The following is a 14,353-nucleotide window of genomic DNA, read 5'->3' as shown; positions in this document are numbered from 1 at the left end:
CGTACAAGCCATACAAGAAATAGACGTATATGTTAACGTGTCTAAAAAAACACACACACAAAAGAATACTACGGTTAACTTTCATCAAACACCTCATATTTCGAGATTCAAATTTGGACAATAATTATTTGTTAGAAACGGCAATGCATGACAAGCCCCGACCATCAGGTAAGCACAGAGCAGCACATGATATTTTAACATCACCGAATAAGAACGTTGGAAAAAAATAGTGCGGAGACAGTTGTCGCATTCTGGTGTTTTAAGCATAACTGCACCGGGACAACTTCACGGAGAGACGTGCGTGAATGGCGAGAAATAGGGCCTCGCAGTACACTGGGAAGCTTTTAGCAGTTAACTGCAGTTTGGGTATTAAAAAAAAACGACGATTTTTTTTTTAATTTTTGCACACAGTCCTGAAGTTCGCACAGAGGTCAAGTTACCGACCACACAAAGTGTAGAAGCCCCGGTCCAGTGCATTATGTCCAAAACAGAATTCAGATAAAAGGCACTTGAACTCACACCCACACAGAGACACTCAACCAAGCTGTCAGAAGCCAACCGAACCTATTGTTAACGGCGTTGTCTGCGGCATGACATGACTTTGGTTCACGTCCCCCCGCTACGCCTCCCCACCCCCTCCCCCTTTTCCAATGTTTCCGTTCGAAAAGCCCGGCAAAGGTAGAAAACAAAGCCAAATAAACAATAAAATGGGGGATACAAAAGAAAACAGAGGGGAACAAAAGGGGCCGCAGCTGCGCTAGACCCCGATGCTCAGGTGTTGCGAGCAAGCCACCGCGGGACCCCGTTATGCCTCGCTCGGCTATTTGTTCGAAGCGCGCCTCACTTGATGAGCGATAGGCCCCCTGTCCAACACGCCGGGGAGGGGTCGGCGGGGACCGTACACACCGGATCCCGTACACTGCGGCCGTGTCGCCTTTGTGCCCGCCCCATTTGAACTCTGGGGAACTTGTGTCTAACGAGTCATTTAAGCTGCGCTCCCAACGAACAGAAAGCCTGCAGACAATCTCCGCGACGTGTTTATTAGGGACTTTTAGGGAACCGTTTTGGCACGTTTGATACGGTACGATGGGCCCTCCGGTACGAACTGCGCATGCGCTACCGCAGAAGACTCGTATGTGCGCAGTTCGTACCGAAGGGCTCATCGTATACCGTATGGGATGTGCGAAAACGGTTCCCTAAAAGTCCCTATTCCTTGCAGGACGGTCGGATTGGTCATACAAAAACTGTTTGATGTCAAGTTCTAAGCATACATATATACATGAAGCAAACATGTTGCTTTGCGAGAGTACATGCACGATATCGACAGACAGCCCGAAATCACTAAACAGTTCGTCGCTTCCGCGCTGTCCCGCGACGCTCTCCACAGACGGCTATACGAGATTCGGAGCTCCGGCTACAAGGTTTGGAGCGCGCATGCGCAATAGCGGCGTCTTTGTTGCGAACAGCGTAGTGGAGGAGTACACACCGTCGACACACATTTAAATATCAAGTAAAAAACACTCCTATAGGCCGCCGTTATTTTGGTGATGATGATGTAACTGGTGCGACTATCGCAAGCCGTGTATAGCTATAGACACATTTTCGGTCCACTCTTGGACCGTTGAAACCTGGTTAGCGGTTTTGCATTTCCAGTGTCTCGCACTCTCGTGGGAGTTTCCACTTTATTTTTCTTATGCATGGCGCGCACCTTTTTGTGTTATCTCGCACTGTGAGAGCCAGGGCGTGTAGCCTAAACCCGCGCTCACACTGGTCTATACATCATACAAAATACAGTCTGCCAACACGAGTAACCCCAATCCGGGGTTAGAATGCCGCGTGGAAAGTTTCGCCCTGAACTCATTGCCATGCGGCATTCGAAGCAACGGATCTCGCGGTGACTCGCGTTCGAGTCTCCATGCATACTGTCTATTGTATGATGTCTAAGGAGTGTGACCCCGGTTTAAGTGCGTGTCACTCGGGCGTTTCTGCGCATATTCACAGGAGACGAAGGAATTAATAGAAGAATATCAAACGGTTCTCGACGCAATTTTGCGAACACTGACAGCTGTTCTCCCCCGAGATAATCTTCGGAGGGTCAGTCTTCGCCAAATATAGGTAATCGGGATGGGGGAACAGATCAGTCGCAGAAGGGTGGAAAGTTGGGCAACTGTATAGTTATTAATCCTGTTTCGAAAATGCACAAAAGACAAGGACAGAGCAAGAAAACACTGATGACGGACAAGTGCTTCTCCGTCATACGTGTTTTCTTGCTCTGTCCTCGTCTTTTGTGAGTTTTCAAATCTGGACAGATCAGTCGCGTCTGTTCTTTTGCCTTGGTACTGGAGCTTGCAGGGAAGAAAATAGCTCTCTCCAAAACGAGGTCCTCTTGGATTCCGTCCGATTGTCAAGAGGTGGCTGATCGTCAACACTGTTGGTGTGCTGTGTTATGGGAGATCTTTCTCAAATAACCCATATTCGGATAACTCTACACCGTGTGGCACGTCCGACATATTGTCCGAATGTTGACACTCGCTGAATTTTATGCACGTGTCTTGTCGTATACATCGGTAAAGCCATTTGTGCATGGAGAGCACGCTTGCCTTTCAGCTATGCTCTGTTGTAAACTATTTTCGACAGTCGAGCGTTTTGTCAACTGACACGGCTGAGCAGACGGCGCCGTCAAAACTCAGCGTAAAAGAAAAGAAACATTCTAGTCGCGTTCGTCTTGTCGCCCACTTACTCGACAAAAAGGGCTTACAGTTGTCCCTTTTAGTTTGATATGTGGATAATGCTTTTTCAATGTCTTCGGGAAATTATGTACACCATAAAAGGCAGAAAGAGCGGGAAATTTTGGGCCTTTTAGATGGCAGCAGTGAGGGAAATTGTGTCTACGCGAAATCAACAGTATGCCATCCGGTTAGAATTAGTAAGAGAGTCAGTGAACGTCCAGCCTCAAACCCAGTGAGTGTTCTCAAAAATAAAAGTTCTTTTGCCCCTGCGAGGCCGCCCGTTTCTTGGAAAGATGTAACCGCAGCGCACGCTACAACCATTCCAGCCAATAGGGAGTTTTCGTAGACCATTATTCCCGCTGCGCTACACTCTCTGTAATGAAGACGCCGCTACCACGCATGCGCGCCGCAAAACTTGTCTGGAAAGTTCCGGATCTCCTAGCCGGGTGCGGATCGCGCATTGCGGGACGAACGAAACGATCTACAAAGATTCCCTCATGTACAAGGCCGCGTGAGCGTGTCACGTGATCTTCCGGAGGGAGGCAGCGACGCTTGGATCCGTCACGTGGTACTGTCCCAGCGATGGATTGCTTGAGATGACTAGTAGTGTCCGCTGCGATCCATTGTAAGGTAAAATTAAGCATAGAAAGAGAGGGGAGGTAAAGGAGGGCAGGGGAAAGAAACCAACATCTGGAACCTAACCGGCACATAACGTTGAGAATAATGTTTACGCTGTGCGTACAAAAATAGCCCTATGCCACAAAGGAACAATGGAAACATTGTTCCTTTGTGGCATAGGGCTATTTTTGTACGCAGTAGTACAGTCTCCGGCAATATGAAAGACCCACTGGGAGCGCGTGGCTGAGGCGGTGGCTGGCGGGGGCGCTGCGAGCGCTCCGGGCAATTCCATTCTGCTTCGAGGGGAGGACGCTCACTCGGGGCTCAGCACAAATTGATAAGCGCGCGCTTTAGCTGAGCCCCGATTGAGCGTCTTTCCCTCGAAGCAGAATGGAACTCCCCGGAGCGCACGCAGCGCCCCCGCCAGCCACCGCCTCGGCCACGCGCTCCCAGTGGGTCTTTCATATTGCCGGAGACTGTACGTGTGTGTGTGTGTAACCATGTATCCACCGAAAGCTAGAAAAAGGGCTTGAATAAATAATGACGCCGAAATCGCTCCCGTCGCTACGCTGAATCTCGACGAAATGCGTGAGCATTTGGCGCTGGGGTTCCGACTCGGGGAAGGATGGGAATTCCAACCTCGCAAACGGTCCATCCTGTTGCGTTCGGAGAACCAGTCCATTCTCCCGGGCGTCGGCGGTTTCGGGTGCAGAGTCACCACAGCTTTTCTAGGTCGCCGCCTACGGTCCGCGTACTGTGTGTCTTCGAAGATCCATCTTTCCTTCGCGGGGTGTCCGCGGTTTCGCGCCAACGGCGCCCTCGCTGCGCCTCGGTTTTACGCTGACGCGCACGTTGTGCCACCGCCACGGCCGCTCGATCCCCTCCTATCCCGCTCCCGCGGCGCGTCATTGGACTTGCATTGGAAGCGTGCCAAAAGATACTTTCCATGTTGTAAGAGGGGAAGGTGACGCAGGGAGCGAACGAACGGAGCGCAGGAGCACGGCGGGAACCTCGCCGCGGCCCCACGAAACCGGTCCAGTCCAGTCCAAACCACGACCGTCCAAACATGCACCAGGGCAAGCAATGCGGAGGGCAAGTTCGTCTGCTTCTTGCGCAGGGGGTAGCGGTGACGTCAGAACGCCGAGCCCGGATTGGCTGATCGCGACCCCCTATCTGAGCGTCGTCTGCTCCTTTGCAACGTCGTCTGATGCTCGCAACGTAGTATGCGTCTGTCTTACCTTTCCTGCGACTTTCAGAAGTGCAGGTCTTTACGAGCGAGCTCGACTTCGCCTTTCAGAGAGGGCAGACGAAATAACTGGAGCGGTACGTTGTTTTTGTCTAACAACTAGCAGACGCGTATCAAGGAGAGAAGTCAAAGGACTCACTGGCGAGGTGTCCCGAGGCGCCGAGGTTCGTTTGCTAAGAACCGAGAGTGAGGGTGGTTAATGTCCGCAAGTTTTCTCCCAAATAGTATTTCTCTCCTTTCGTGTGTGGCGAGACTCCTCACTCATTAACGGCGTCGGCGGGTTGGCGCGGTTGGCACAGTTAACATCGTCTGCTTTACGTCTGCTAGTCAAAGCGATGGCTGCATTACCTTTCCTGAGTCTGTCGGAGATTCACCGCTTTTTCACCGGCAAGAACGCGGTCTTCGAAAAAGGCGAAAGGAAATACCTTGAAGAGTACGTCCTTTCTTTTGAGGTGGAGGATTTCACTCTAGTTGCGAATGTCCACGTGTCGTTTAAGAATTGTAGCTACGCGGTAAAGATGACGCTCTCCGATAAAGGTGACATTTTAGAGAGTCACTGTGAGTGCCCTCGCGGGGACGTAAAGTGCAGCCAGATGGTGGTTACCGCACTTTACGCGGCTCTAAATGGACTGTCCAAGACGGACCTTCCACAGCAGTGGCTGCAACGCCCCAAGAGCAGCATGCCGCTGCAGGTCGCTCGCTCAGGTAAGAAGTAAACACCATGTTTATCGCTATGTTAATACGTTTAGTTGCACGAGTTTCGTGAATGGTACCTCGCGTTTAATGAGTTGTTCAAAGATAATCAGCTAAAGACAGATGACAGCGATGTAGTGACTGTAAATAAACAAATGCGGCGGTGCGATCGGTGCTGTGAGCACATCATAGCCCAAAAGTGCTCGATCGCTGCTTGTTGTCACGACTTCCTTGCTTGACTAAAAGGCTGTTGTCAGTTAGCGTATTGGGTATGTATGTGTGGCTTAAACCCAAGTGGCAAAAGTTTGAAAACCTGTGCTAATCGGTGGAAGAGAATCCGAGCAAGATCGATCGAGCTGCCCCAGCGGCGTCGAATGTATGGCAGAAGTTATGTCGTAGACTCGTCGACACCGAGACGTAATTATTGTTATAATGCAATTAAATGCAAAGGTGCAAGCGAGCTGGACAAGAATGACGAAAATAATCCCTGGAGAAGGGGAAGAAGAGGGACAAAGGACAAACACAAATCTTTTTTTCGAAGGCCGCGTTCTCGCTGGTGAAAAAGCGGTGAATCTGCGACAGACGCAGGAAAGGTAATGCAGCTATCGCTTTGACTAGCAGACGTAAAGCAGACGACGTTAACTGCGCCAACGGCGCCAACCCGCCGACGCCGTTAAAGAGTGAGGAGGCTCGCCGCACACCAAAGGAGGGAAAAAGTATTTGGGAGGGAACTTGCGGACACTAACCACCCTCACTCTCGGTTCTTAGCAAACGAACCTCGGCGTCTCGGGACACCTCGCCAGTGAGTCCTTTGACTTCCCTCCTTGATACGCGTCTGCTGGTTGTTAGACAAAAACAACGTACCGCTCGAGTTATTTCGTCTGCCCTCTCTGAAAGGCGAAGTCGAGCTCGCTCATAAAGACCTGCACTTCCGAAAGTCGCAGGAGAGGTAAGACAGACGCAGACGACGTTGCGAGCAGACGACGTGGCAAAGGAGCAGACGACGCTCAGATAGGGGGTCGCGATCAGCCAATCAGGGCTCGGCGTTCTGACGTCACCGCTACCCCCTGCGCAAAAAGCAGACGAACTTGCCCTCCGCATTCTTACGCGTTTAACAAATACACACGAGTGCAGGAGCGTTACGATATTACGGTCTAAGCGCGGCGTCACCAAAAGGGCAATACAGCGTTTATCAACCTTTAATGGCTGCCTGAGTAACTCACACAGTTCACAAAGGTCAAGTTTTGATGGAGCGGATGTCGCAAAAGGAAAATGAACAGTTGAGACGGAGGAGGAGCAGCTGGCCTGAGAGTAGCGTAAACAATGGGCACGCCTTCATGTTCCGTCAAGAGATGGCGCCACCCATTGCAATAGGTGCCTTCAATTCTTAAATAAATCGAGCAAAAAAGGCTTGCAAAGCAAGAATACATTTTATGCATTTTTTTCTTTTTTTTTGTGTCGCTTAGTGATGACGATATATCAAATATGATGAAAGAACAATGAGCGTGAAACCCGAGCGCTTCCATCAAAAATAAATTGCTTTGAAAAAAAGAACTCGTAATAGAGAAATATTTTTGTGTCAATTGACGCCTTATGTAGTTTTTACTTTTCATATACAGTCATTCCGTTAACAAAGCTAATGTCGACTGCATTTTTACTGTTCCGGGATGATTTCGATACTTTATATAAGATATTTAATTTATATGCTCCGCCCTTAAATGCCTCTTTCAAAATGAACGACGTTTCAATCCCCTGTAACATCAAATTAGAGCGCAGCTCTAATTTGATGTTACAAGGGATTGTAAACGGATTTGGTGTTACAGAAGGAGGGGAGGTACGGAAAGGAGGGTATGCCCTTCCTCCTCTTCCGTACCCTCCCCTCCTCCCCTCCTGCTCCCCACCTATCTAGCGGGAAGTGTTTCGCTAAATTTAGCGGGGAACTTTTTCACTAAATTTAGCGGGGAAACCTTTCCGCTAAATTTAGCGGGGAATTTCTCCCGCTAAATTAAGCGGGGAAATTTTCGCTAAATTTAGCGGGGAATTTCTTCCGCTAAAAGCGGGGAAATTTTTTGATAAATTTTGCGGGAAAAGTTTTCGCTAAATTTAGCGGGGAAATTTTTCCTCTAAATTTAGCGGGGAAATATTTCCGCTAAATTTAGCGGGGATATTTATTCATAATGCAACGCGCAGTGACGTCACGAGTGGCCCTCATGACGTCACACGTGACGTCAAGTGTAACGTCATTATGGGAAACATCACATAATGCAACGAATGGTTACGCCGACGGCGACGCCGCTCTAGCCGTAAACAGGCGCCCCGAAGCTGCGCTATTAAAAAAAAATATATATATATATATATTACGTGGGGATTGACAGCATAAGAAACGCAGGGCGTGTCTTAATACTCTCCCTTGTTCATGATTGGTCCTTAGCCGCTCTTATTGGCTAATGTCACAATCTGATTAGCTGTGAAGCTATAATAATATGCTCGGGACTTGCCGCGCCCAGCGCTTCTTAAATTGTGCGTGAGTATATAGAACCCTGATTTACGTAATGAGACATTGGTTTGGAAGGGCGAGGGAATGAAATCATACATTGGTTTATTATAGTTTCTAGGCTATAGGTGGCGCAAGCTATCACCTGTTACAAAAGGTACATCCATTAGCATCCATCCACCCATGCATACATCTATACATACATACATTTCTGCGAAGCTGTGCCCGATGTCGGGCACAACGAAATGGTAATTTTTTTTCCGACATTGTAAATGTGTTATAGGCTTTTTTGAATCCGTGATTTCGGATAATGATGAAATATAGGGCGTAGTTGTCCTCATTTGCGCTCAATCAAAAATGAATATTGAATTGAATATTGAATAAAATATTGATAAACGATATGCGGCATTGGTTCTCAAGCTTTTCGCAAGAAGATATGACACGGTACGTGGACAACCTGTCTTGAATGCATGTACCCGAAGAAATAAATGTTTATATGGTGATTACTTTTCTTACTAATTATCTCAGTTTTTTATACTTTCATCTCACTCTATTAGTTGTAAAAAAAAACGCAAGAACACAGTAAACTATTTGTTTCATTCTTGGACGAGACTTTATTTAATTCTAACATAGGCGGCTCTCTCGGCCTCTGCCAATGGAGACAAGCATAATAATAATTTTATACTCTTACTTGGAATACACGTATTAAAATGAAAGAATAATCGATGTCCGAATCTTTCTTTATCGAGTCCTGACATTCGAAGTAACAGTTTCTTAATATTTTCTTAGGCTTCGACTCATGTAGAGCGGTTTGATATTTTTATCATGGCCAATCGCAATATTGAAATGCACATTCTATACAAATGTTCCTTTAGCTTGCGATAACCACTCACCGATATTTCTGGTACGTTCGATACGTAACGCTTTTTTCTTCTTCTTGTTTTAGCGCGCAGAGGAGCATGGACAGTGACTATGGCCTGCCCCATGAGACATGTAAACTATAGTTGACATGCCCAAAAAGAAATCAGAAGAAAAATTAGTCTAAGAAAGAACGCCCTGACAGTTCGAGCGCACTGTCGTGACACCATAGAAATAGAAATTAACATGGTCACGTGACAACCATCCTCCAGTAGTGGCTGCTTTTACGCCCAGCAAGCAAACCCACGCGCACAACAAAACCACGAAGAAATACTGGAGAGGAGGCTGGAAAAAAAAAGGTGATGGTGGACAAAAACGTTGTGACATTATTATATATAATCGACTCCCAGTTTCTGTTCATCCGAAAAAGGAGAGAGCCGGGGGGGGGGGGGGGGGGGGGGGTATTTATTCTCCCGTGTTTTGTAGTGTCTTATTATTATTCCCCTTTGTTGGCGTTTTTGTCGGAGACATCCCGACCCACCCGGTTGTTTCCTCTAAAAACGCAGCGTGTGCAGCAATTGTGCAAACATGCCTAAAAATTAAAACTTGTTGTTCTGTCCGTTTTTTTTTTTTTTTGTTGTTTTATCGTTCCGTGTTTTCGGTTACTATGGAAGTTCTTCACCAGCTCGCCTGTGTTTTTACCCTTTCCCCAACTCTCAAGATGTGAAAAATAAATGCTGACACACCAAGGGACGACAAATGCTAGCAGGTGACAACGACGCACCGTCAACATCAGAAGAATATTGACGAGTTTACAATGGAACACGGACGAAGAATTCTGACACAAAGAGAGAGAGAGACAGAGAGAGAGAGAGAGACAAAGTAGATGGTGACACAGTGAGCTAGCATAAGGCTACACACAAGACAGTCGCTAATCGAAACTACCAAGGAAAACAAACACGAAAAAGAACAACCGAACAATAGAAAAAGACCGGCAATATATATATTTTTTTTCTTTCGCGAACATCTAAAATTGTGAATCTTCCCCCAGAGAACACAACCTTCCTCAAAGGTTGTTCATATATATATATATATATATATATATATATATATATATATATATATATATATATATATATATATATGGAACCCTACGAAACCCTCGCCCATGAACAACACAATACCCCCCCCCCCCCCTTTTCCCCAGACACACAAAAAAGTAAAGAAATAAAAATATAAACAAGACGGTTTTTAATACGAAGCAAACGACTGGGACGCGATATAGACGAGAAATAAATAATAACCAAAAAGAAAAGCAGGGGGACCGTTTGTGTGGAATGTCGAGCTCTCGTGGAGTGTCCCTCATTGTGCAGGCGGCAAGCATTTCGTGTCGTCACCAAACCGACGCAGCGCCACCTCTCCTCCTTCCCCTCTGTGTCCACTGGTCTCCCTCGCCGTTCACTTTATAATAGGGTGCGCGTATACAAAGCAAAAATAATCCTCGGAGATGACAAGAAGAAGAAGCAAGAGGCGCAAGATGCCCGGCCCAACAACAATGGGCCGACTGGGCGCTCGCGAACAAGTGTATCAGACCAGTCGACGACGACGTTTCTTTGGGATCGAACCGTGCTGTTTGAACGGGGTGGGTGGACGGGAGAAGATTTTTTCTATCCATCTATATAAATGTACATCTAAAATAAGAAAACAAATCGGAACAAAGAAAGGAGCACGTAGGAAAGTAGAACAAGACGAGAATTCGTTCCTCTTTGCCGGCTTCCATTGTGGCCAAGTGCTGTGTTTGGGAGACCCACCCCCCCCTCTTCTCAAGCGACACAATAGGCTGTGTAGCCCCCTCTTCAACTCGCTACCGGTCCTCTAAGGCCGCCAGCGAGTGCCTGGCGTGTTTGGTTCGCAGTTTGTGGCGGATTGGCCGTGGGCCTATTTGTGTTTGTTTGCTTGGGGGCGTTTATATGATTATCCCGGTATCTGAAAAGGGACACTATACATTCCACGCTGAAAATACGGCAACGCAATTCTCGACGTGTTTTTTTTTTTTTTTTTTTTTGTATACGTTGCGAGTTAACTTCCGTTGACTTTCTTTTGGTGTCCGAATGGGTCAAATAGAAAAAAAAAAAAAAAGAAGTGAAGTTTGTATCGGTGTGGGGGCTGTTGTGTTTTGTGGATGAGACTTCAATGGCGGTTGGTGGTGATGGCAAGGAGGGATCTCCCTGCGATACGTATAATATTTTAGAAACTTGTTGTTTAGATTTTTAAAATTGGCTTCGCGCCGTGCAGGATATTTGAGCGTAGATGCGCGTAATTAGATAACCTTCATTTGCGTTCTAACGTCGTACGTGACCAAAAAGACTCCTTAGAGCGTTTCGTAGAACCTCGTCAGCTTTCGGACATGACTATTAGTGTGCTCAGAAAGACAGACAACGTCCTTGGGTCCAGGATGTTTTGAATATCAATAAAGTTTATTCACTCAATCAGAAAGACTGGCGTGAAGACGTTGCACCTGAGCGCGTTCATAATAACCATTTAATTTCCGTTTCGTACAAACAATAGGCAGTTTTCGTAGACCGTGTTTCCCCCTCCGCTAAGCACTCCGCAACGAAAAAGCCACTACTGCGCCTGCGCGCCCATGGCCTTGACTGTAGAGTTCCAAGTAGTGTAGTGGGTTGTGGAGAGCGTTGCAAAACGATCTACGAAAACTCCCCAATGTTGATCAGTGAACATTACCGTTTGATGAGACAGGCAGCGATGGACTCCACAAATAGATGTTACGACAATGTGTTTGCCGTATTCTTCGCGGAGGAAGCGAGCACATCGAAGCCGCATTATTCACAGGCGCACATCGGCGAGAAAAAACTCGCAGCTTCTCCGAGAAATGCCGGAAAATCGCAGTTTCTTCGACGGAGCCAGCGCCACCGACCACACCGACCGGTCTCACCGCTCGCCGCGCGAGAGTCAAGACTCGCTCATAGATGGCGTTCGCGCGGCTCCGCTCGGCTTCGACTTGGGCCTCTCGGCGGCTGCGGCTTTGGATTGAGTCGCCCGTTGCAAGCTCCACCTCCTCCGACAAATCGACCAATGGAAGCGGCCTCACGTTCTCGCGGGGCAGGCACCGCCCCCAACACCCCCCCGTCGAGCGGCATGCACAAAGATCCCGATCAGGCCTCCTCGCCCGCTCATTCGAGTGCGGTCGCTCTCTTCTTCGAGCCGATCTCCCCACACGAGATCGCGATAGCCGCAAAAGCGACATCGTCTGCTCCGCCGACCAACTACGTCGTCTGCTTCGTGCGCCACACCAACCGCGTCGCGGTCAGTTTTTGTCCGCCTGACCTCGAGTTTCTGCCCCCGGCTTGGACGACAGACTGAAGACACACAAGTGGCAGCCATGCTTCTACCGCACCAAACGGTCATCCACAAAGGCCCTCCCGCCCTGGCGTCTCCGCCGCACGCCGAGGTCCCGGTGAGCATGAGTCGCGGAAGTCCGGACCACATCAAGAGACCCATGAACGCCTTCATGGTGTGGTCGCGCGGACAACGTCGCAAGATGGCCGTCGAGAACCCCAAGATGCACAACTCGGAGATTTCCAAGAGGCTCGGCGCAGAGTGGAAGCAGCTGTCCGAAACGGACAAGAGACCCTTCATCGACGAGGCAAAGCGCCTGAGAGCGCTTCACATGAAAGAGCATCCGGACTACAAGTACAGGCCACGTCGCAAGCCCAAGGTGACGCTCGGTACGTCGTCGTCTCCTCAGACGCTCCAGAAACAGAAGACGGCAACGGGTGGATTGTCTGCCCAAGACAACCCATTCTTCAGCTTCGAATCCGTGAGTCGGTTCGGACGGCTGGACAGCCAGAAGGCCGCCACGACGCGCAACGGTCTCGGAGTCGGCGGCAGCCACATGTCTCCGGCGTCTCAGCAGCACTGGCTCAACTCGAGCCTCGCCAAACTGCGCGGTGAGCCGACGCCGATCTACTTCAAGTCCGACATCGCCGCTCCAACGCCGCTGTATTCAACGCAAGCGCCTGCGACGAGTCCGCCTTCGACGCAGGCTAACTTCCTCTGCCCCCTGTCGCCCGGTCAGGGAAGCTTCGTGCCATGTCCGTGCCCCTCGTACTACCCGCCTCAGGCGCTGCATCATCCCTCGTTCCCCTGCTTTCTGCTCAAGCCGCCGGAGGGTCTGGGACTGACCAGGCCATCTCCTGTGTTGTCCGCGTCTTCCATCGCCTAAAAGACCCATTACCGAGGCAGCGAGACTTTTGCGTTGCCGCGCGGTTCGTCGAAACATTTCAAGTGCCTTTTGTGCTCAGACTCTTTTGGTACCTGGACGTTGGCGAGTATATGCCTGGTGTGACGAACCACGATGCTTTCAATTGTAAGAAGCTTGTATATAGGTCGTTTGTTTTTTCTCTACTCTTTATTTGTTCCTATCTTTTTTTCTCTTTTGTACATATACATAAATCTTCGCATAACTCTACTTTCGTTCTTGTCGTCGGCGTTTTGTCGCTCATAATTCTAGTCTCCGAATTCGTTCGACGACACCAACAGAGCACCGTCTTAGCTCTTTAGATGACCGAAGAGATGCCGGGCGCATTTACCGTGCAATTCCGTTCCTCACATCGTCGTCCATGCCGCTTTGGCGGTCGGTATGCGTTCCCACTTTTTTGCAACGGCTAGTCAAACCTTTATACCAACGTACCATGTGTGCAATCAAAATCAAAATTTCTCTGAAATTGTTTCCACATGTTTTTTTTTTTTTACAAATGTTTCACTCCAAGGAACGCATCGTGTTAATGACTGCGTAAAAATATTGTTAATAATTGCCGCTCCGATTCCACCATTGGCCATTGGAAGCGTACAAAGTTACCTCATGCCTCGATATACTGCCAAATTACTTTTATAAAGATATTTAATAAAAGAAAACTGAATTATGTACAACCTGATTATGTTTCTCTGGATACAGCCAAACGCCTAGGTGAATATTTTATTCACCACCACACTTTAGTAACCCCAGGAGTCTCAAACTAGCATTTCTGACTCGTGCTAACAACTATATCTTAATTGAAATGATGTCATTATTAATAATCGAAATCTAAGGGATAGCCCGTATGAGGTATAGAGTTTCGGAAGTGATAAATGGTTATCATAAAGTCAGATGGCGTGCTATTTTTTTGTGCTTGAGTGCAAGAAGAGGCATGAAACAAACAGAACTGGGTGCTTTCGATGCCCATTCTTCGATGAAGTAGCAAGCCCAAAAATGCAACGTAAATACAAATGCGAGGAGGTAACTAAAACCAAAGCCACACAATAAAAAAAAGTGGGGCAGGATATTTAGTAGGTTTCCCAATATAAAATGCAATATATGGAAGGCGAAAAAAAAAAAAAAAAGGAACACTACAACAGCAAAACATTCATAAAAGACAGTTCTCTTCCGGTTGATAGTTGTTATCACGTATCTAATACGACCAGGCCTTAAACAAACATATACTTATCTTCTATACTTTATTCGCCTTAAGCAAAGGTTTCCATGACGCCTGTATTTATTTATTTGTAATAGAAGATTTGACTTCAAGTAAAACAAAAATCGCTCACAAAAGAAAGAAAAAAAAAAAGTTACATCTGTCTTTTCGGGCTAGCATGCATTAAAAACATATTTTATTTTTGCTTGGCCAAATTAGATGTTTTTTATCGGTTGAGGACAGA

General features: G+C 47.8%; 1 protein-coding gene across 1 annotated transcript; it reads left to right on the top strand.

Annotated features, from left to right (window-relative positions):
• The first annotated feature begins 11,377 nt into the window (after nt 1-11,377).
• On the top strand, nt 11,378-13,585 carry LOC8025642 (transcription factor Sox-21-B-like). The gene has a single exon (XM_002409732.4). The coding sequence runs from the start codon at nt 12,039-12,041 to the stop codon at nt 12,879-12,881; it is 843 nt and encodes a 280-aa protein (XP_002409776.2). The 5' UTR covers nt 11,378-12,038; the 3' UTR covers nt 12,882-13,585.
• Nucleotides 13,586-14,353: the final 768 nt, after the last annotated feature.

This window comes from Ixodes scapularis, unplaced genomic scaffold (assembly GCF_016920785.2).
Source record: "Ixodes scapularis isolate PalLabHiFi unplaced genomic scaffold, ASM1692078v2 PGA_scaffold5__190_contigs__length_132052651, whole genome shotgun sequence".
In the NCBI taxonomy this organism is placed as follows: Eukaryota; Metazoa; Arthropoda; class Arachnida; order Ixodida; family Ixodidae; genus Ixodes; species Ixodes scapularis.
This window is presented reverse-complemented; position numbering and strand designations above follow the sequence as displayed.